Below are 23,316 nucleotides of genomic sequence, written 5' to 3' on the forward strand. Positions count from 1 at the left end.
TCGTGGGGAAGTTAATACGACTCCAGCCCCCGAACCTTCCAATTGCCTGGATCCGTCAAAATGGATGGTCCAATATGTGTGATCCGGCTTTTCTTCAGGTGCCTGCATTTCCGTCCAATCATTGATAAAATCAACCAGTGCTTGAGACTTAATCGCCGTCTGAGGCACATACTTCAAATCGTGCGGCCCAAGCTCTATAGCCCACTTGGCAATCCGGCCAGTTGCTTCTTGGTTCTGGATGATATCCCCCAAAGGAGCAGAACTGACCACCGTAATTGGATGCCCTTGGAAGTATTGTTTAAGCTTCTGGCTTGCCATAAAAACTCCATATACCAGCTTCTGCCAATGCGGATACCTTTGCTTGGACTCAATGAGCACCTCGCTGATATAATAGACCGAACGTTGAACCGGATGCTCCTTACCTGCCTCCTTTCGCTCCACCACAATAGCCACGCTGACCGCCCGAGCATTAGCAGCAACATATAGCAGTAATGGCTCCTTGTCAATGGGAGCGGCGAGCACAGGCGGATTGGCCAATTGCCGCTTTAAGTCCTCAAATGCTTCATCAGCAGCAGAACTCCAGACAAACTGATCCGTCTTCTTCAACATCTGATACAAAGGGTTTGCCTTCTCACCAAGACAAATCTGTTGCTCGCTCCATTGTTCCGGAGAACGGAGTCTTAGTCATCTTGCCCATGAGGCATGGTTCGCAAGCATCAACTGATTCATAATCAAGTGATTCCAAAAGCCCATCAACATGGATTTTTTTCATGCGCTTTACACCAATATAACCTAAACGGCAGTGCCACAAATAAGTTGCACTATCATTATTAACTTTGCATCTTTTGGCTTCAATATTATGAAAATGTGTATCACCACGATCGAGATCCAACAAACCATTTTCATTGGGTGTATGACCATAGAAGGTTTTATTCATGTAAACAGAACAACAATTATTCCCTAACTTACATGAATAATTGTATTGCAATAAACATGATCCAATCATATTCATGCTCAATGCAAACACTAAATAACATTTATTTTAGGTTTAACACTAATCCCGAAAGTATAGGGAGTGTGCGATGATGATCATATCAATCTTGGAACCATTTCCAATACACATCGTCACTTCACCCTTAACTAGTCTCTGTTCATTCTGCAACTCCCGTTTTGAGTTACTATCCTTAGCAACTGAACTAGTATCAAATATTGAGGGGTTGCTATAAACACTAGTAAAGTACACATCAATAACATGTATATCAGATATACCTATGTTCACTTTGCCATCCTTCTTATCCGCCAATTACTTGGGGTAGTTCCGCTTCCAGTGACCAGTTCCTTTGCAGTAGAAGCACTCAGTTTCAGGCTTAGGTCCAGACTTGGTTTTTTTTCACTTGAGCAGAAACTTGCTTGTTGTTCTTCTTGAAGTTCCCCTTTCTTCCCTTTGTCCCTTTACTTGAAACTAGTGGTTTTGTTTACCATCAACACTTGATGCTTTTCTTGATTTCTACCTTCGTCGATTTCAGCATCACGAAGAGCTTGGGAATCGTTTCCGTTATCCCTTGCATATTATAGTTCATCACGAAGTTCTACTAACTTGGTGATGGTGACTAGAGAATTCTATCAATCACTATTTTATCTGGAAGATTAAATCCCACTTGATTCAAGCGATTGTAGTACCCAGACAACCTGAGCACATGCTCACTGCTTGAGCTATTCTCCTCCATCTTTTAGCTATAGAACTTCTTGGAGACTTCATATCTCTCAACTCAGGTATTTTCTTGAAATATTAACTTCAACTCCTGGAACATCTCATATGGTCCATGACGTTCAAAACGTCTTTGAAGTCCCGATTCTAAGCCGTTTAAGCATGGTGCACTAAACTATCAAGTAGTCATCATATTGAGCTAGCCAATCATTCATAACATCTGCATCTGCTCCTGCAATAGGTTTGTCACCTAGTGGTGCCTCAAGGACATAATTCTTCTGTGTAGCAATGAGGATAAACCTCAGATCACGGACCCAATCCGCATTATTGCTACTAACATTTTTCAACTTAGTTTTCTCTAAGACCATATAAAATTAAACGAGGAGCAACATCGCGAGCTATTGATCTACAACATAGATATATGCTAATACTATCAGGACTAAGTTCATGATAAATTAAAGTTCAATTAATCATATTACTTAAGAACTCCCACTTAGATAGACATCCCTCTAATCATCTAAGTGATCACGTGATCCAAATCAACTAAACCATAACCGATCATCACGTGAAATGGAGTAGCTTTCAATGGTGAACATCATTATGTTGATCATATCTACTATATGATTCACACTCGAACTTTCGGTCTCAGTGTTCCGAGGCCATATCTGCATATGCTAGGCTCGTCAAGTTTAACCCGAGTATTCTGCGTGTGCAAAACTGGCTTGCACCCATTGTAGATGGACGTAGAGCTTATCACACCCGATAATCACGTGGTGTCTGGGCACGACGAACTTTGACAACGGTGCATACTCAGGAGAACACTTTTATCTTGAAATTTAGTGAGAGATCATCTTATAATGCTACCGCCAAACTAAGCAAAATAAGATGTATAAAAGATAAACATCACATGCAATCAAAATATGTGATATGATATGGCCATCATCATCTTGTGCGTTTGATCTCCATCTCCAAAGCATCGTCATTATTTCCGTCGTCACCGGCATGACACCATGATCTCCATCATCTTGATCTGTATCAATGTGTCGTCACATGGTCGTCTCACCAACTATTGCTCTTGCAACTATTGCTATCACATAGCGATAAAGTAAAGCAATTATTTGGCTCTTGCATCTTATGCAATAAAGAAACAACCATAAGGCTTTTGCCAGTTGCCGATAACTTCAACAAAACATGATCATCTGATACAACAACTTATATCTCATCATGTCTTGACCATATCACATCACAACATGCCCTGCAAAAACAAGTTAGACGTCCTCTACTTTGTTGTTGCAAGTTTTACATGGCTGCTATGGGCTGAGCAAGAACCGTTCTTACCTACGCATCAAAACCACAACGATAGTTTGTCAAGTTGGTGATGTTTTAACCTTTGCAAGGACCGGGCGTAGCCACACTCGGTTCAACTAAAGTTGGAGAAACTGACACCCGCCAACCACCTGTGTGCAAAGCATGTTGGTAGAACCAGTCTCGCGTAAGCGTACGCGTAATGTCGGTCCGGGTCGCTTCATCCAACAATACTGCCAAACCAAAGTATGACATGCTGGTAAGCAGTATGACTTGTATCGCCCACAACTCACTTGTGTTCTACTCGTGCATATTACATCAACGCATAAAACCTGGCTCGGATGCCACTGTTGGGGAACGTAGTAATTTCAAAATTTTCCTACGCACACGCAAGATCATGGTGATGCATAGCAACGAGAGGGGAGAGTGTTGTCCATGTACCCTCGTAGACCGAAAGCGGAAGCGTTAGCACAACACAGTTGATGTAGTCGTACGTCTTCACGATCCGATCGATCAAGTACCAAACTCACGGCACCTCCGAGTCCTGGACACGTTCAACTTGATGACATCCCTCGAACTCCGATCCAGCCGAGTGTTGAGGGAGAGTTTCGTCAGCATGACAGCATGGTGACGATGATGATGTTCTACCAACGCAGGGCTTCGCCTAAGCACCGGTACGATATGATCGAGGTGGATTATGGTGGAGGGGGGCACCGCACACGGCTAAGAGATCAAGAGATCAATTGTTGTGTCTATGGGATGCCTCCTAGCCACGTATATAAAGGAGTGGAGGAGGGGAGGGGCCGGCCCTCTCTATGGCGCGCCCTAGGGGAGTCCTACTCCCACCGGGAGTAGGATTCCCCCTTTCCTAGTAGAACTAGGAGCCCTTCCAAGTAGTAGGAGTAGGAGGGAAGGAAAGTGAAAGGAAAAGGAGAAGGAAGGAAGGGGGCGCCCCCCTCCCTAGTCCAATTCGGACCAGACCATGGGGAGGGGTGTGGCCACCCTTTGAGGCCTTTCTCTCCTTTCCCGTATGGCCCATTAAGGCCCAATACGAATTCCCGTAACTCCCCGGTACTCCCGAAAATACCCGAATCACTCGGAACCTTTCCGATGTCCGAATATAGTCGTCCAATATATCGATCTTTACGTCTCGACCATTTCGAGACTCCTCGTCATGTCCCCGATATCATCCGGGACTCCGAACTCCTTAAGTACATAAAAACACATAAACTCATAATATATCTGTCATCAAACTTTAAGCGTGAAGACCCTACGGGTTCGAGAACTATGTAGACATGACCGAGACACGTCTCCGGTCAATAACCAATAGCGGAACCTGGATGCTCATATTGGCTCCTACATATTCTACGAAGATCTTTATCGGTCAAACCGCATAACAACATATGTTGTTCCCTTTGTCATCGGTATGTTACTTGCCCGAGATTCGATCGTCGGTATCTCAATACCTAGTTCAATATCGTTACCGATAAGTCTCTTTACTCGTTCCATAATACATCATCCCGCGACTAACTCATTAGTTGCAATGCTTGCAAGGCTTATAGTGATGTGCATTACCGAGTGGGCCCAGAGATACCTCTCCGACAATCGGAGTGACAAATCCTAATCTCGAAATACGCCAACCCAACAAGTACCTTCGGAGACACCTGTAGAGCACCTTTATAATCACCCAGTTACATTGTGATGTTTGGTAGCACACAAAGTGTTCCTCCGGTAAACGGGAGTTGCATAATCTCATAGTCATAGGAACATGTATAAGTCATGAAGAAAGCAATAGCAACAAACTAAACGATCAAGTGCTAAGCTAACGGAATGGGTCAAGTCAATCACATCATTCTCCTAATGATGTGATCCCGTTAATCAAATGACAACTCATGTCTATAGTTAGGAAACATAACCATCTTTGATCAACGAGCTAGTCTAGTAGAGGCATACTAGTGACACTCTGTTTGTCTATATATTCACACATGTATTATGTTTCCGGTTAATACAATTCTAGCATGAAAGATAAACATTTATCATGATATAGGGAAATAAATAATAACTTTATTATTGCCTCTAGGGAATATTTCCTTCACTGATACAGCTGAACTTATAGATATAGCTGAACTTCAGAGACTGTCTACCCGCACTGCCATCATAGTGGAGAGAGAAGGGAGGTGGTGCTCGGTAGATGCATCGACGGAGCAGAGTGCGGGCGAGCTAGAGGAGGGCTCGTTGTAGCAGAGGGCAGGTCGCATTAGAGGGAAGGGCAGGCCGCACCGAAGCAAAGGGAAGGTCGCGCTGAATCGGTGAACTCTCTCACATAGTGGCGGAGGGGAGCGAAGACCACGAACGGTGGACTGCCCTCTGCTACGGCGGGCGGAGGTGGTTTGTGTCGCCAGAGAGTGGACGGGGAGGTGCCCATGGCCGGGGCAGAGCAGCGAGGAGGCGCGCGTGGCCGGGGGGTCATCGCCGGAGGAGGAGTTGGGCGACGTCGGGGAGCCTAGGTGGCAAGGGAGGCGCGATGATGTACCAGACGAGGTGCAAGAAGGCTCGGGAGAGCAGAGGTTGTGGTTGGGGAAGGAGCCGGCCCCGGCAGCGGTTGGGGGAGGAGGCGGCCCCGGCGACGGTTTGGGGAGGAGGCGGCGGTGAGATCTGGCATTCGGGGGGAGTGGATTGAGGGAGGAGGTGGGGATCAGGGCAGCAGCGGGTGAGGTGTGGTGTTTTTTTAATCGGTCCGGTGGGTTTCAGGATCTCAGGAACGTCTGATCGCCCTATATAGGGGGCGCCGTGATCCAAATAGTTATTTTGATCCTGGGATCATAATAGTGCTATTCTCTCTATATATATATTGTCATATGATCTCTTATGCTAAAGTAACAATTCAATCACAATTTCAAGTATGAATCATAAACTTCATTGAGAACCAACAAACTCTAATCTTAGTCATTGAGGCAATTGCAATTTATCATAACATAGGAAAGAGTCAATATAAGAGCTTTTCAGCAAATCCACATACTCAACCATCTTTTAGTCTTTCATAATTGCTAACACTCACGCGATATTTATGGTTATGAAGTTTTAACCGGACACAGAGAAAGATAGGGGCTTATAGTTTTGCGTCCCAACGTTTTACCTCAAGGGTAATGTCAACAATAATAGTTCATGAAAACTCACATCCAATTAGCTATATATATCAAGATCTTTCCAACACATTGTGCTTGCTAAAGGATAAAATGTAAAAAGGAAAGGTGAATATCACCATGACTCTTTGCATGAAGTATAAGACAAGAATAAAAGATAGGCCCTTCGCAGAGGGAAGCAGAGGTTGCCATGCGCTTTTATGGTTGGATGCATGAAATCTTAATGCGAAAGAATGTCACTTTATATTGCCACTTGTGATATGTACCTTTATTATGCAGTCCGTTGCTTTTATTTCTTCCACATTACAAGATCGTATAAAGCTTATTTTCTCCACATTAATAAGTCATACATATTTAGAAGGCAATTTTTATTGCATGCACCGATGACAACTTACTTGAAGGATCTTACTCAATCCATAGGTAGATATGGTGGACGCTCACGGCAAAACTGGGTTTAGGGATATTTGGAAGCACAAGTAGTATCTCTACTTGGTGCCAAGAAATTAGCTAGCATGAGAGGGAAAGGGAAGCTCAACATGTTGGATGATCCATGACAATATAATTTATCTTAGATGTAATGGAACATAACCCATTACGTTGTCTTCCTTGTCCAACATCAACTCTTTAGCATGTCATATTTTAAGAAGTGCTCACAATCATAAAAGATGTCCAAGATAGTATATTTATATGTGAACCTATCTTTCTTTATTACTTCCTATTAATTGCAACAATGACCAAAACTATGTTTGTCAACTCTCAACAACTTTTATTCATCATACTCTTTATATGTGAGCTCATTACTCTCCATAAGATCCATATGATCTCTTTATTTCTTTTTCTTTCTTCTCTTTTATTTTATTCCCTCAAGATCATAGCAAGGTAATCAAGCCCTTGACTCAACACTAATCTTTATTATATATAGCTCACAGACTCGATTACATAGAAGGATCATAAAGCAAAACTCACAACTAGATCATACTAAAACTTTATTCTACTAGATCAAGATATTATCAAAAGGATCGAACTAAGAAAAAGGGTAAAGATAAAGGTGATGGTGATACGATACCGGGGCACTCCCCCAAGCTTGGCAGTTGCCAAGGGGAGTGCCCATACCCATGTGTTTATGTTTCCTTCCTCGGAGGTGGTGATGAAGGAGTTGTTGATGATGTAGGCTTGTCGTCCATCTTCCAAGGCATAGGCCCACCATCATAGAAGGATGATCGAGTCTCCGAGATCCTCAAATCTGCAGCCAAACTCATCCTCTTGAATCTATATTCATACTCACAGTTTTAGTTTTGCAGGTCATAGATCTGGGCTTGGAGGCGCTCGATTTTCTCGTGAAGCTTGAAGATGGCCTCCCCAATGTCCTTGGCGTCCAGCTTGTGGTTGTTGGTGAACTCCATGATCATTATGTGATTGGAGTCGAGTCCACACTCCACCATCTCCTGACACTTGAAAACTTGTTGCTCCAATGCCTCGAGCCTTGTCTTCGTGCTTCCGGTCCTCCTTGGTCCGTCAACATCGCGGATGTGCAACAACCCCTCACGCATCTCAATGGTTTGAGGGTGTTGCAGCACCTCCGCGAGGTAGGGATTGCTGACCTTCTCGAAGAACTTGTCCTTGGGGGCACTTGAAGACGACATGACGACCTAGATCTGTCAGAAAAAAAGCTCGAAACAAAGACATGAGATATTTGCGTGATACGGTGGTCAAAACCTTCGGGAGATTATATAATGCATTTTTATCGACCAAAAGAATTATAGTGCAAGAAAACGGAGTCCGGAGAGCACACGAGGTGCCCACGAGGCAGGGGGAGCGCGCCCAGGGGGGTAGGGTGCGCCCTCCACCCTCGTGGAAGCCTCTTGTCCTTTCCGGTCTGCTTCTTATTTTCCTATTTTCTTACATATTCCAAAACGGAGAAAAATTTCCATTAGAACTGTTTTGGAGTCGGTTTACTTATCGCACCACGTACCTATTCCTTTTCGGAGTCTAAAACGTTCCGGAAAGTGTCCCTTATGTATTCCTCCGGGGTTACAGTATCAATAACATTAGTTTCAACATTTATAGGATTACCTAAGATATAACGTTTGATTCTTTGACCGTTCACCACCTTCGGATTTGTGGCTTTGAAGTTGTTGATTTTTATGGCACCGGAACGATAGACCTCCTCGATAACGTAAGGACCTTCCCATTTAGAGAGAAATTTTCCTGCAAAAAATCTTTAACGAGAGTTGTATAACAATACATAATCACCTACATTAAACTCATGCTTTTGTATCCTTTTATTATGCCATCTTTTAACTTTTTCTTTAAATAGTTTGGCATTCTCGTAGGCCTAGGTTCTCCATTCATCAAGTGAGCTAATGTCAAATAGCCTCTTTTCACCGGCAAGTTTGAAGTTATAGTTGAGCTCTTTGATAGCCCAGTATGCCTTATGTTCTAGTTCGAGAGGTAAGTGACATGCTTTACCACAAACCATTTTATACGGAGACATACCCATAGGGTTTTTATATGCAGTTGTATAGGCCCATAATGCATCATCAAGTTTCTTGGACCAATTCTTTCTAGATCTATTAGCAGTATTTTGCAAAATTAATTTGAGCTCTCTGTTACTCAATTCTACTTGACCACTAGACTGTGGGTAATATGGAGATGCAATTCTATGATTAACATCATACTTAGCAAGCATTTTACGAAAGGCACCATGAATAAAATGTGAACCACCATCAGTCATTAAATATCTAGGGACTCCAAACCTCGGAAAAATAACTTCTTTAAGCATCTTAATAGAGGTGTTATGATCAGCACTACTAGTTGGAATAGCTTCTACCCACTTAGTAACGTAATCAACAGCAACTAAAATGTGTGTATACCCATTAGAGGAAGGGAAAGGTCCCATATAATCAAAGCCCCAAACATCAAATGGTTCAATAACAAGTGAATAATTCATAGGCATTTCTTGACGTCTACTAATATTACCGATTCTTTGACATTCATCACAGGATAAGACAAACTTACAGGCATCCTTGAAGAGAGTAGGCCAATAAAAACTGGATTGCAATACCTTGTGTGCAGTTCTATCTCCAGCATGGTGTCCTCCATAAGCCTCAGAGTGACACTTACATAGGATCTGTTCCTATTCATGCTCAGGTACACAACGTCTAATAATACCATCCACTCCTTTATAAAGATGTGGGTCATCCCAAAAGTAATGTCTTAAATCATAAAAGAACTTTTTGTTTTGCTGGTATGTGAAACTAGGTGGTATAAATTTAGCAACAATGTAATTAGCATAATCATCATACCATGGAGCAGTACGAGAAGCATTTATGACATTTAATTGTTCATCAGGAAAGCTATCATCAATAGGTAGTGGGTCATCAAGCACATTCTCTAACCTAGACAAGTTGTCTGCAACGGGGTTCTCAGCTTCCTTTCTATCAATAATATGCAAATCAAATTCTTGTAGCAAGAGAGCCCATCTAATAAGTCTAGGTTTAGCATCTTTCTTTTCCATAAGATATTTAATAGCAGCATGATCAGTGTGAATAGTTACTTTAGAATCAACAATATAAGGTCTGAACTTATCACAAGCAAATACAACCACTAAGAATTCCTTTTCAGTAGTAGCATAATTTCTCTAGGAACTATCTAGAGTTTTACTAGCATATTGGATAACATTCAGCTTCTTATCAACTCTTTGTCCTAGAACATCACCTACAGCATAATAGCTAGCATCACACATAATTTCAACGGGTAAATTCCAATCAGGTGGCTGAACAATAGGTGCAGATATCAAAGCTTTTTTAAGTATTTCAAATGCTTCTACACAATCATCATCAAAGACAAAAGGAATATCTTTTTGTAATAGGTTAGTCAAAGGCCGGGAAATTTTTTAGAAGTCCTTAATGAACCTCCTATAAAAACCGGCATGACCAAGGAAACTTCTTATACCTTTGATGTCCTTGGGACATGGCATCTTTTCAATAGCATCAACTTTAGCTTTATCAAATTCAATGCCTCTTTCAGAAATTCTATGCTCCAAGACAATACCTTCATTAACCATAAAGTGGCACTTCTCCCAATTCAAGACAAGGTTAGTTTCTTCACATCTCGGCAAAACTCGATCAAGGTTGCTCAAGCAATCATCAAAAGAGGATCCATAAACGAAGAAATCGTCCATGAAAACCTCACAAATCTTTTCACAAAAGTCAGAGAATATAGCCATCATGCATCTTTGAAAGGTAGCAGGTGCATTACATAAACCAAAAGGCATACGTCTATAAGCAAAAGTACTGAAAGGGCAAGTAAAACTAGTATTTGCTTGATCATCAGCTGACACAAGTATTTGAGAGAAGCCAGAGTAACCATCTAGAAAGCAAAAATGTGTATGTTTGGATAATCTTTCAAGCATTTGATCAATGAAAGGCAAAGGGTAATGATCTTTTTAGTAGCTTTATTTAATTTGTGAAAATCAATTACCATCCTATAACCTGTAATAATTCTTTATGGAATCAATTCATCTTTATCATTAGGAACGACAGTAGTGCCTCCCTTCTTAGGGACACAATGGACAGGACTTAACCACTTACTATCAGCAACGGGATAAATTATACCTGCCTCAAGGAGCTTTTATATTTCCTTTCTTGCCACTTCTTTCATCTTAGGATTTAGCCGTCGTTGGTGACCAATAACTAGTTTGGCGTATTTCTCCAAATTTATTTTGTGTTGACATAGAGTGGGACTAATGCCCTTAAGATCATCAAGAGTATATCCAATAGCAGCACGGTGCTTCTTCAGAGTTTTCAATAATCTCTCTTCTTCATGCTCTGAAAGGTTAGCACTAATAATAACAAGATATATCTTCTTTTCATCAAGATAAGCATATTTAAGAGTATCAGGCAATGGTCTAAGCTCAAACACGGGATCACCCTTGGGTGGAGGAGGATCCCCTAGGATTTCAACAGGCAAGTTGTGTTCCAGAATAGGTCCCTGTTTAAAGAATACCTCATCTATTTCCCTTCTTTCATTCATGAACAGATCATTTTCATGGTCTAGTAAATATTGTTCTAAAGGATCAGTAGGAGGCACGACAATAGAAGCAAGACCAATAATTTCATCTTTACTAAGCAATTCCTCATCACGGGGTTGTCTATGAAACTTAGCAAAATTAAACTCATGAGACATATCCCCTAAACCAACATAAAAAATACCTTATTGCAGTCTATCTTAGCATTAACAGTATTCAAGAAGGGTCTACCAAATATAATGGGACAAAAGCTATCTTGTGTGGAACCAAGAACAAGAAAATCAGCAGAATATTTAACCTTCCCACACAAGATTTCAACATGTCTAACAATCCCAATTGGTGAAATAGTATCTCTATTGGCAAGCTTAATGGTAACATCGATATCTTCTATCTCAGCAGGTGCAATATCATGCATAATTTCTTTGTATAAGGAATGAGGTATTGCACTTGCACTAGCACCCATATCACATAAGCCATGATAGCAATGATCTCCTATTTTAACAGAAATAACAGGCATGCCTACAATAGGTCTATGTTTATTTTTAGTATCAGGTCTAGCAATTCTAGCAGTCTCATCACAGAAGTAAATAACATGCCCATCAATATTATCGGCCAAGAGATCTTTAACCATAGAAATATTAGGTTCAACTTTAACTTGCTCAGGGGGTTTGTGTGTCCTAATATTACTTTTGTTGACTACAGTTGAAACTTTAGCATGATCCTTTATTCTAACAGGGAAAGGTGGTTTCTCAACATAAGCAGTAGGAACAACAGGATCATTATAAGTGATAGTCTTTTCTTCAATTTTAATAGGTGCAACTACTTTTACTTCAATGGGAGGATTATATTTAAACCACTTCTCCTTAGGGGGATCAACATGAGTAGCAAAGGATTCACAAAAGGAAGCTACTATCTCAGAGTCAAGTCCATATTTAGTGCTAAATTCACGGAAAGCATCGGTATCCATAAAATATTTAACACAATCAAACTTAAGTGTTATACCTGACTCCTTACCTTCATCGAGGTCCCAATCTTCAGAGTTGCGTTTAATTCTCTCCAATAAATCCCATTTGAATTCAGTAGTCTTCATCATAAAAGATCCAGTACAAGAAGTATCGAGCATGGAACGATTACTGAGAGAAAGCCGAGCATAAATTTTTTGAATAATCATTTCTCTTGAGAGCTCATGATTGGTGCATGAATATAACATTGAATTAAGCCTCCCCAAGCTTGAGCGATGCTTTCTGCTTCACGAGGCCATAAATTATATATATAATTACGATCATGATGAACAAGATGCATAGGATAAAACTTCTGGTGAAATTCCAATTTCAATCGCTTATAGTCCCATGATCCCATATCATCACATAGCCTATACCATGTCAATGCATCTCCCTTTAAAGATAAATGGAAAACCTTCTTCTTGATAACATCCTCGGGCATACCCGCAAGCTTAAATAATCCACAAACTTCATCCACATAGATTAAGTGTAAATCGGGATGCAATGTTCCATCTCCTGCAAAAGGATTAGCTAGCAGTTTCTCTATCATACCCGAAGGAATTTCAAAGTAAACATTTTCAGTAGGTTCAGTAGGTTGAGGGGTAGCTAATTGTGGTTCCGGATGAGGTGAAGATACCCCGAACATGCCCCTCAAAGGATTATGTTCCATAGTAACAAGTGACAGTAAATTTCAGCACACTATATAAATTTTTCCTTACCAAATTCCACCTACCAAAGGTGCTTCACTCCCCGACAACGGCGCCAGAAAAGAGTCTTGATGACCCACAAGTGTAGGGGATCTATCATAGCCTTTTCGATAAGTAAGAATGTCGAACCCAATGAGGTGCAGAAGGAAATGATAAGCAGTTTTCAGTAAGGTATTCTCTGCAAGCACTGAAATTATCGGTAACAGATAATTTTGTGATAAGTAATTTCTAACGAGTAGCAAGTAATAAAAGTAAATAAGGTGAAGCAAGATGGCCCAATCCTTTTTGTAGCAAAGGACAAGCCTAGAAAAACTCTTATATGAAGGAAAGCGCTCCCGAGGACACATGGGAATTATCGTCAAGCTAGTTTTCATCACGCTCATATGATTCGCGTTCCGTAATTTGATAATTTGATATGTGGGTGGACTGGTGCTTGGGTGCTATCCTTACTTGGACAAGCATCCCACTTATGATTAACTCCAATTGCAAGCATCCACAACTACAACAGAAGTATTAAGGTAAACCTAACCATAGCATGAAACATATGGATCCAAATCAGCCCCTTACGAAGCAACGCATAAACTAGGGTTTAAGCTTCTGTCACTCTAGCAACCCATCATCTACTTATTACTTCCCAATGCCTCCCTCTAGGCCCAAACAATGGTGAAGTGTCATGTAGTCGACGTTCACATGACACCACTAGAGGGATGACAACATACATCTCATCAAAATGTTGAACGAATACCAAATTCACATGACTACTTATAGCAAGACTTCTCCCATTTCCTCAGGAACAAATGTAACTACTCACAAAGCATATTCATGTTCATAATCAGAGGGGTCTTAATATGCATAATGGATCTGAACATATGATCTTTCACCAAATAAACCAACTAGCATCAACTACAAGGAGTAATCAACACTACTAGCAACCCACAGGTACCAATCTGAGGTTTGGATACAAAGATTGGATACAAGAGATGAACTAGGGTTTGAGATGAGATGGTGCTGGTGAAGATGTTGATGGAGATTGACCCCCTCCCGAAGAGAGGATCGTTGGTGATGACGATGGTGATGATTTCCCCCTCCCGGAGGGAAGTTTCCCCGGCAGAACAGCTCCGCCAGAGCCCTAGATTGGTTCCACCAAGGTTCCTCCTCGTGGCGGCGGAGTTTCATCCCGTAAGCTTGCTTATGATTTTTTCTCAGATGAAAGACCTCATATAGTAGAAGATGGGCATCGGAGGGCCACCAGGGGGCCCACGAGGCAGGGGCGCGCCCCCACCCTCGTGGCCAGGGTGTGGCCCCCCTTTGGAACTTTCTTCACTCAGTATTTTTTATATATTCTGGAAATAACTTCCGTGAAGTTTCAAGACTTTTGGAGCTGTGCAGAATAGGTATCTAATATTTGCTCCTTTTCCAGCCCAGAATCCCCGCTGCCGGCATTCTCCCTCTTCATGTAAACCTTGTAAAATAAGAGAGAATATGCATAAGTATTGTGACATAATGTGTAATAACAGCCCATAATGCAATAAATATCGATGTATAAGCATGATGCAAAATGGACGTATCAACGACAATGAGCTCTTTATTGGCAGTGTGGCACCGCTTGATGTGGGGCAAGATGTGCTCGTCGAGCACATCGAACCCGCTCCACATGTCTCGCCCGTCGCTCCAGGAGAGACGGGTCGGTCCCGGCCTTGCCTCGACCTCCACCCATGTCGCCCCTTGTCCTCGTCGTTGCTCGAGATCGAGAGTGTTACCATGGCATGACTGGAGCTCCTGGCCTCTGCATCGTGACGGGCACATGGACATGCCACCATTGTTTCCACCCGCGTAGGCATGACCGCCATGGCTAGATCCACCGACCATGGATCTCCTGTCGATGGAGAAAAAGTAGAGGAGAAGCGTGAAAAATTGCTTGCTGATAACCCACAAATATAGGGGACTGCAACAGTTTTCGAGGGTAGAGTATTCAACCCAAATTTATTGATTCGACACAGGGGGAGCCAAAGAATATTCTCAAGTATTAGCAGCTGAGTTGTCAGTTCAACCACACCTGGAAACTTAATATCTGCAGCAAAATATTTAGTAGCAAAGTAATATGATAGTAGTGGTAACAATAGCAATATGTAATGATAGCAAATGTAATGTTTTTGGTATTTTGTAGTGATGATAGCAATAGCAACGGAAAAGTAAATAAGCGAAGAACAATATATGGAAAGCTCCTAGGCAATGGATTGATGATAGAGAATTATGCCGGGTGCGGTTCATCATGTAACAGTCATAACCTAGGATGACACAGAACTAGCTCCAATTCATCAATGTAATGTAGGCATGTATTCCGAATATAGTCATACGTGCTTATGGAAAAGAACTTGCATGACATCTTTTGTCCTACCCTCCCGTGGAAGCGGGGTCCTAGCGGAAACTAAGGGATATTAAGGCCTCCTTTTAATAGAGTACCGGACCAAAGCATTAACACATAGTGAATACATGAACTCCTCAAACTACGGTCATCACCGGGAGTGGTCCTGACTATTTTCACTTCGGGGTTGCCGGATCATAACACATAGTAGGTGACTATAGACTTGCAAGATAGGATCAAGAACTCTCATATATTGATAAAACGTAATAGGTTCAGATCTGAAATCATGGCACTCGGGCCCTGGTGACAAGCATTAAGCATAGCAAAGTCATAGCAACATCAATCTCAGAACATAGTGGATACTAGGGATCAAACCCTAACAAAACTAACTCGATTACATGATAAATCTCATCCAACCCATCACCGTCCAGCAAGCCTACGATGGAATTCCTCACGCACGGCGGTGAGCATCATGAAATTGGTGATGGAGGATGGTTGATGATGACGATGACGATGGATTCCCCTCTCCGGAGCCCCGAACGGACTCCAAATCAGCCCTCCCGAGAGGTTTTAGGGCTTGGTGGCGGCTCCGTATCGTAAAACACGATGAATCCTTCTCCTTTACTTTTTTTCTCCCTGAAAGTGAATATATAGAGTTGGATTTGAGGTCGGAGGAGCTCCAGGGGGCCCACGAGGTAGGGGGCGCGCCCCCCACCCTCGTGGCTAGGGTGTGGGCCCCCTAGTCTTGATCTTTTGCCAGTATTTTTTATTATTTTCAAAAAGACGCTCCGTGGAGTTTCAGGTCATTCTGAGAATTTTTGTTTCTGCACATAAATAACACCATGGCAATTCTGTTAAAAACAACGTCAGTCCGGGTTAGTTCCATTCAAATCATGCAAGTTAGAGTCCAAAACAAGGGGAAAAGTGTTTGAGAAGTAGATACGACGGAGACGTATCACTTGCCGAAGTTGTCTAAGCCTAGGAGCGGAGAAAGTGAATCGTGGCGAAGGGGATCCGGGGGCCTGACCCTAAATACTCCTCGGTACATTTGATATAGTGTAGGAGGGGGCAGATATGAGTGTCCCCTCATATTTTTTATGGATCGGATCAGGCCGGTATGCTGTGCCTACTCGGGCCGTAAAAAGGGCAAAACCCGCATATTGGTCGGAATTTTCCGGGCCAACAAGCTTTTAGTGGATCTGCTAGAGATGCTCTTAGGGCACTTCCAACGCCAACCAGCAAACCTACCGCATGCGTTTGGAGCATGCTGTCCAAACAGAGGAAGCCATCGAATGTGGGTCTGTATCGGTCCGCGGTGTGGTCCGACCGCGATTTCTCCCGCAAACCGGAGACAAACATGTGGGGAATTTGTGGGAGCCCGGACCGATCCCACACTCGCTTCTGACCGCCTTGGCCCACCAAAAACCCATCACCCGCACCTCCCACGCTTTCCTTCCAATGCACGCGCTGCTTACCACGCCGCATTCATGCCGTCCCAGAGCACTCGGAGGCCGGCATTGATGCCGATCATATCATTTGAAATCATCTGTTATAACACATAGTGTTAGCATGTGTACTTTAGTTCCTCATACCATGAGAGTGTCTCGGTTACATCTTACCAGACGGTGGACTTTGGGGTTACTCAAATGTCATCTGTAACAAGGTGATCATAACGACAACTTTCAGGTTCACCGGAAAGTTTGACAAGTGAACGAACAACTCGAGAGTGGGATTTGCTCCTCCGACGATGGAGAGATATTCTTAGGGCCCTCTTGATGTGATGGCATCCATCATCATCTGGCCAAACACAGGTGACTACGTCATAGGGATGCTGGAACACGTCAACGAGAAAGAACAAAACCAGTAATAGAAGCAATGGTATAGTGGGCCTGGTGATGACCCAGGAGGATACCGAAGAACACCGGGTTTTGTAAAGTATTTCGAAGCAAAGGGAACGTCACATGATAACCAAAGGTTCACTCGAATATCATTTGTGTAATCATAGGGATCGATATGGATGTCCACAGTTCCGCTATCGGCCATTGAATGAAGGAGTTTCGTTCATGTCTATGCTTTACCGAACCTACGGGGTCACAAGCTTAAGGTAATCATGATCTGATGAGTGTTAGTGAAATGGGAGTGATGAGAATATATTTATGAAATAGTTTCATTAATATCCGGAATAGTTCCAAGAGGTTCTAGAAGCGTTTCGGGGTCACCGAAAGGGTTTCGGTGAATATCGGGTAATACCGGGTATTACCGATTAATTATATATATGTGGAAATTTTTTCCGGAGATGTTAAATTATATATATAATGCTCTGAAAATGTTTAAAGTATTTTATATACTAATTAAATATCAACGGGCTTAAAAGGCCAAGAGGGGATAGGAGACTTGCGCCATAAAGGCCCAAGTGGAGGTGGCGCCCCCTTCCTTGGGGGGGGGGAGGCGAATCCTATTAGGGGTGGGAGTTGGACTCCCTCCCTAGGCCGGCGCACCCCTCCCTTGGTGGCTGCCCTCTCCCCCCTAAACCTATATATACTCGATGTTTTCCACCCTTTTGTACTACAAGTTTTGGGGTGCCTCTTCTAGTTGATCTAGTTCTAGTTCTAGTTGGCCCTTGACTAATTAGAGCTAGCCCTAGCCATGTCTAACCCTCATAATTAGAAGCCCAGTGTGGTTCTAATCTCATCCCTCTAATTCTCGGGCGACGATTAGCTCTGGAAGGCGAAGCGCTGCCGAATCATGAAGACCGTACACTTGCAACCAAGTAGATAGGCCGTGCTTTAGGTCTTCAGTTCGAGGGCGGTTTGCGGGATGGTCATCAATGTTCGAGGGACTTTGAGCACGATCTACACCGACTCTTCTTCTTTCGCTGCACTCCGAAGTTGGTAATGATCGTTGATCCCAACCCGTTATGCATCTTCATATTGATCTTGGTGATCGTAGGTGTGATTTTTTTGTTTTCTACTACGTTTCCCAATAATAAGCCGAGCCCTGGCATCGTCCCATCACATCCTCCTCCTCCTGCATCTCCTCCCCTCTCCTGCCCAACTCCCTCCACATCTCCGGTGATGGGCAAGTCCTGGGCGTCGGCGCCGACATGTGGTTCCGGGGCGGGATCTGGCGGGTCGTGGCGACGCCGCCCTCGAACTCCAGGGCATTCATCCTCATCGGCGGGCGGCTCCTCAACGAAGGCGGAGATTGTGATCTCCTCCGGTGACGAGGAGGACCAACAGCCGCCGCCACAGTAGTTCGCACATGCGGTGCCAGGCTAGGTCGACACCGCCACCGACGCGGAGTTTGAGGAGCAAATGGAGCTGATGCTCCGTCCCTCCGTCGTCCACATCAACGGCCCGGCTCCACCACTGGGGACGCTCCTTCCCGTGAAGTTGGAGCCGGCATCCCCTCCACGCCCGGGCCCTGGAATGCTCTGTGACGACGTCGAGACAACCAAACGCCGTCTCCGCCGCCTCTACGGGGAGATGGTCAGTTATGGCGTGGAATGGTCCCCCGCAGAGATCGACGCCGCCAACGACCCCTCCTCCAACGACTGCCGCCCTCTCCCGCAGCCCACGTCCTTGATCGGTGGCCACGGTCGAACTGTGCATGGCGCAAGAGGAAGCGGAGAGGATCATCCGCGAGCGTCGGGCGGCCGCCGGAAAGCCCTGCCGCGACCTTCCACCTCCCGAAGCCCGACTCTGACGACTCCGACGCCGGGTTCGGCCATGATGACGGAGGAGGAGCAGCCGGCCAGCCCGGCATGGCCTACGAAGTCACCATCAAGTATAGGATAGTTGAAGGTTTTATTTCTAGGTTTTAGTTCACCCGGCAAAATATCTTCCATTTTTATGTACAAATTATCCTAGTTTCAATGAAATCCACCGTGTTTATAGCAAAATTCACCTGTTTTGATCGGATTTCTTCCAATTGATTCGAGTTGTTATGAAAATGTATGCGGCTACGATTGGGTTGCTGCCTGCGCATCAGTGTCCGTGGACTGATCCCCTCCTATCCATGGACAGATGCGAAAGAAAATTTATGGGTTGTCGTTGGAGATGCCCTTAGACTGTATCATATGCAAGGAGCACTCAATAGAATTTTCCCTATCTAGGTTCATCGGTTTTGAGTCAAGTGACCAAATCAAATGATAAAAAGATACATTTTTGCCGCGAGATAAAAAGAAAATACTTGCTTCACTCATAATTTGTTTTTTCTTTTTGAATGAAGGGGTTATTCCCCAATCATTAAGTATTACAATAATGTTTTTGTATTTTCTTTCAAAAAAAATAATGTTTCGTATTATAATCAATGATAGAGGCATAGAGCTACGGAGCATGAAACCGACTAATCTGGACCAAGTCCTAAATCTCATTAGAATTATTTATATCCATTCGGCAATATTTTCGACCAAACACCCCAATTTGTTGAGAGTATTTCGGCCAATTGTTTGTGGAAGGTCAAACGTCTCTCCGTACGTCTATTTCAAAGTGATCGATGGATGACGGAATCGATCCTCGCATCCCTACTTCTTTTTTGTCCTTAGACATATCATCATTTAAAAAAAGGTACCACGCTGACTCACCGAGGCAATGCCGTTCATGCACGGCCTGAACAGATCCGAAGACGCGATGCCGATCCCGGAGCCGAGTCCGGTGGAGTCGTCGGTGCGGTCCAACGTAGCAACGAGCAAGCGCGCATGGCTTGAACGCGTCTCCACTCCGCCTCGCCACACATCACCCTATACGTACGTACACACCAGACTTGAAGTCCGCATGTCCCAATGGCCGGACGCCCACATCTCCTCCGTCACCGAACGCTACCTCACATCTAGTATTGCTTATCTTGGCTTTTTTATCATTATATCAATTTATAATTGCCGGTCAAAGGTTGATAACCTTGCATTCCTTTCCTGCTGGGATAGAATAAACATGGTCTCTACGTCTACAGCCCAACAACTCCCTCGGATGGAGACGATCAGACGACCTTTACCAGCATCAGTTGCTGCTCCTTTGTCCTCCTGCGATTCCGATGCCAAACCCACACACGCAACGCAAGCACATATGCATTGACTGCTCCCAACCCCAGCTCCAGCTCCAGCTCCTCCCATCCGTCTAGACGGTCATATATAGCTCAATAGCTGCTCCGGCCGCGCGGACCGGCAGGTACAAAGGTCACAACTCACAAGCCGATCCCAGAGAAAGGAGGAGGGTGTTAGCCTAGCTAGCTGGAGATCCACCACAGAGCGAGCATCGATCAAGCGGGCTACCCAGAGAAAGGAGGAGGGTGTTAACCAGGCGGGCATGGCGGGGCTGCAGCGGTCGAGCGAGACGTTCCGGCGGTCGGGGTCGTCGGGGATGGTGTGGGAGGACAAGCAGCAGCTGTCGGCGTCGGGCAAGGAGGCGGCGGCCCCGGCGCGGATGCAGCGGAGCGGCTCCAGCGGGGGGCACGGCGGGTACAGGGCGGGCCACGTCCAGCCGGCGCTCGACCCACCCTCCCCGCGCGTCGCCGCCTGCGGCTTCTGCAGCCTCTTCGGCAAGCAGGCGCCCCAGCCGCAGCACCGCGCGGGCGGCGGCAGCGCCAAGGGGAAGCGCCGGTGAGCGAGGGACCAGCTTGCCGCTTGCGTTACTTGTGCCTTGTGCGCGCAGCTATGTACATGTATGCCAGCCAGACTTGTGCCTCTGATTCTGTTGGACACGGCACCTTCTTGCGCTAGACTTAGTACGAATGATGTGGGGGCGTTGGTGTTGATTTCAACGCGTAACTTATGTATTGATGCTCGTATATATCCATGTAGGACATGTCGTCTTGTTCTTGTAATATTCTCCGTCATAGTAAAATTGTGCCTTCACGCATATGTGGTTTTTCTCCGCATGGGTTTTCCACGTATGTGTCCCATTCTTGTTTTGTGTGCCACAGTTTAAACTCACAAGAATTCTATGGTGAGAAATTGGGTCAATGCATTAGGGCAACTCCAACATACACCGACCCAAACGGACATGGATTTTGTACGTTCTTTGTCTATTCAGCAGACCTACCACAGTTCAGCAGAGCAGTAAGGCTCAGATGGCTCTGCCACTTCTGGAAAAACCCAGAGAGACCATGGGTGGGCACACAGTTGCCGAGCGATGTCGGCGACAGAGCCCTCTTCAGTGCATCCACCACGGTGAACTTGGGCGACGGCGCAACGGCCACCTTCTGGAACTGCTACTGGAGTGGCTCCGGCACTTTGAAAATGGACTACCCTGGGGTATTCAAGCATTCCAGAAGAAAGAACAGGACAGTAAAGGCAGCACTGACAAATCACACTTGTCGCGAATCTCGCCCATGGCAAGGAGATCAGACAGCAGCGATGGCTGCTCTCAAGAAATCTGCAGCTCAACGAGCAGCGCTGGGACACAATCAAATGCAACCATGAAGCTTTAGGCACCTTGTCCACAAGCTCGGCTTACAAATTCCAATTTCATGGTCTGATCAAGCGAAGTTTCAGAAAACTGTTCTGGCAGGCATGGGCACCTGCTCGCCTCAAAGTTTTTGTTTCGCTGTTGCACAAGCCACAAGAACAAACTCTTGCAATGATCAACTTCAGAGAAGAGATTGGCCAAATGAGTATTTCTACTAAACGTGTTTGAGAAATTTAGAAAGCTCCGAACACCTATTTTGGAAGTGCAACATTTCACTGGCAGTTTGGTCAAAAGCGGCTGAGGGTTTTGGATATAGCTCACTTCATCCAAACTCCTGGCAGAGCAAGACAAAGGCAACCGAGATCACAAAAGCAATGATCAACAGAGCAAGACCGGATCACAAAAAGGCTGTAAGATCAATGATTATATTACAGCAAGCAAGGTCGCCCGCTCAGTGGATATTACAACAAGCATCAGAAGAGCCATAGAGCTTTGGTGACAGGTAGGGGCAACCCTCTTAGAGCACCCCTTTGAAAACCCGTCGTAAGAAATTATGTTTTTACATCGCCTGAGGGCTGTATTTTTTCCTGTTCTTCTTTTTATCTCCTTGATCACTGAATCGAACACGACCTTTTTGTATTCCCCTATGCTCTTTGCTAAAGATCAATATAGGCCAGCCATCAGCGCTGGATCTTTCAAAAAAAAAAACAAGCGCTTGCGGCATGGCAAGGAGCCAAGGACACCTTCAGGAAATCTCGAGTGTCCTACATTTTTAAGCTCTAGTACTACTTCAAGCTGTGCGAATCACTTCAGCCATGGGATATAGGCATGTAGGAAGGTGGAGCTGGAAATGGATGCATCAAAGCTGAAGTTACAACAAAGGAATTAAAGCCTTGTGTGTTGCTTATGATGGTTGTATTCTCTTTGTGCAGCGGAGGTCCTGTAGCTATGTAGCGCATGAGTTAGAAGGGCATGGTGCTCTGTTAATCGACCTATGTGCTGGCGATCTGTCCAACATATCTGCCTAATGGAATGCAGAGTAGCGCTCCTTTCAAAACAAATCTTTAGCTGGATGAAGATTTCGAACATTACCAAGGCCAATTACTAGTAGTTTACAACAAAGCGTGTACATCAGGTTGTATTTATTTTTTTGGAAAACTTCTGATCTCATCTTCAATCATTGGTCATGGCAGTATAATGAACATCAGAAATAATAAAAATTACATCTAGACCCATAGACCACCTAGTAACGACTACAAGCACTAAAGCGAGCCGAAGGCGCGCCGCCGTCATCGCCCCTCCATCACCATAGTCGGGCACAACTTGTTGTAATAGATAGTCAGGAAGTCGCCGTGCTAAGACTTCATAGAATCAGCGCACCATAACAGCAACCGCCATCGATGAAGAATAATATAGATCGGAAAAATCAAAACAGAAAACACATGAACGTAGACGACAACGACGAGATCCGAGCAAATCGATCAAAGATAGATCCGCCGGAGCCACACCTCCACATGTCCACTAACGATGCTAGACGCACCGCAAAACGAGGACTAGGCGGCGAGACCTTTATTCCATTGACAGAGAGCCACCGCCGTCTTGCCTTCCTGAGCAAAACAAAAACCCTAACAAAACTTAAGAAAATAACTAGAAA

At 44.3% G+C, this 23,316-nt stretch overlaps 1 protein-coding gene across 1 annotated transcript; it reads left to right on the top strand.

Annotated features, from left to right (window-relative positions):
* Positions 1–20,242: 20,242 nt before the first annotated feature.
* LOC119271661 (MAPK kinase substrate protein At1g80180-like) lies at positions 20,243–21,113 on the top strand. The gene has a single exon (XM_037553400.1). It carries the CDS (start codon positions 20,562–20,564, stop codon positions 20,856–20,858), a length of 297 nt encoding a protein of 98 aa, XP_037409297.1. The 5' UTR covers positions 20,243–20,561; the 3' UTR covers positions 20,859–21,113.
* The last annotated feature ends 2,203 nt before the right edge of the window (positions 21,114–23,316 follow it).

This window comes from Triticum dicoccoides, chromosome 3A (assembly GCF_002162155.2).
Source record: "Triticum dicoccoides isolate Atlit2015 ecotype Zavitan chromosome 3A, WEW_v2.0, whole genome shotgun sequence".
NCBI lineage: Eukaryota > Viridiplantae > Streptophyta > Magnoliopsida > Poales > Poaceae > Triticum > Triticum dicoccoides.

What these genes read in the sequence shown, in the direction of transcription:
- LOC119271661 (XM_037553400.1), top strand. Translation starts at nt 20,562, where the DNA reads ATGGCGGGGCTGCAGCGGTCGAGCGAGACGTTCCGGCGGTCGGGGTCG.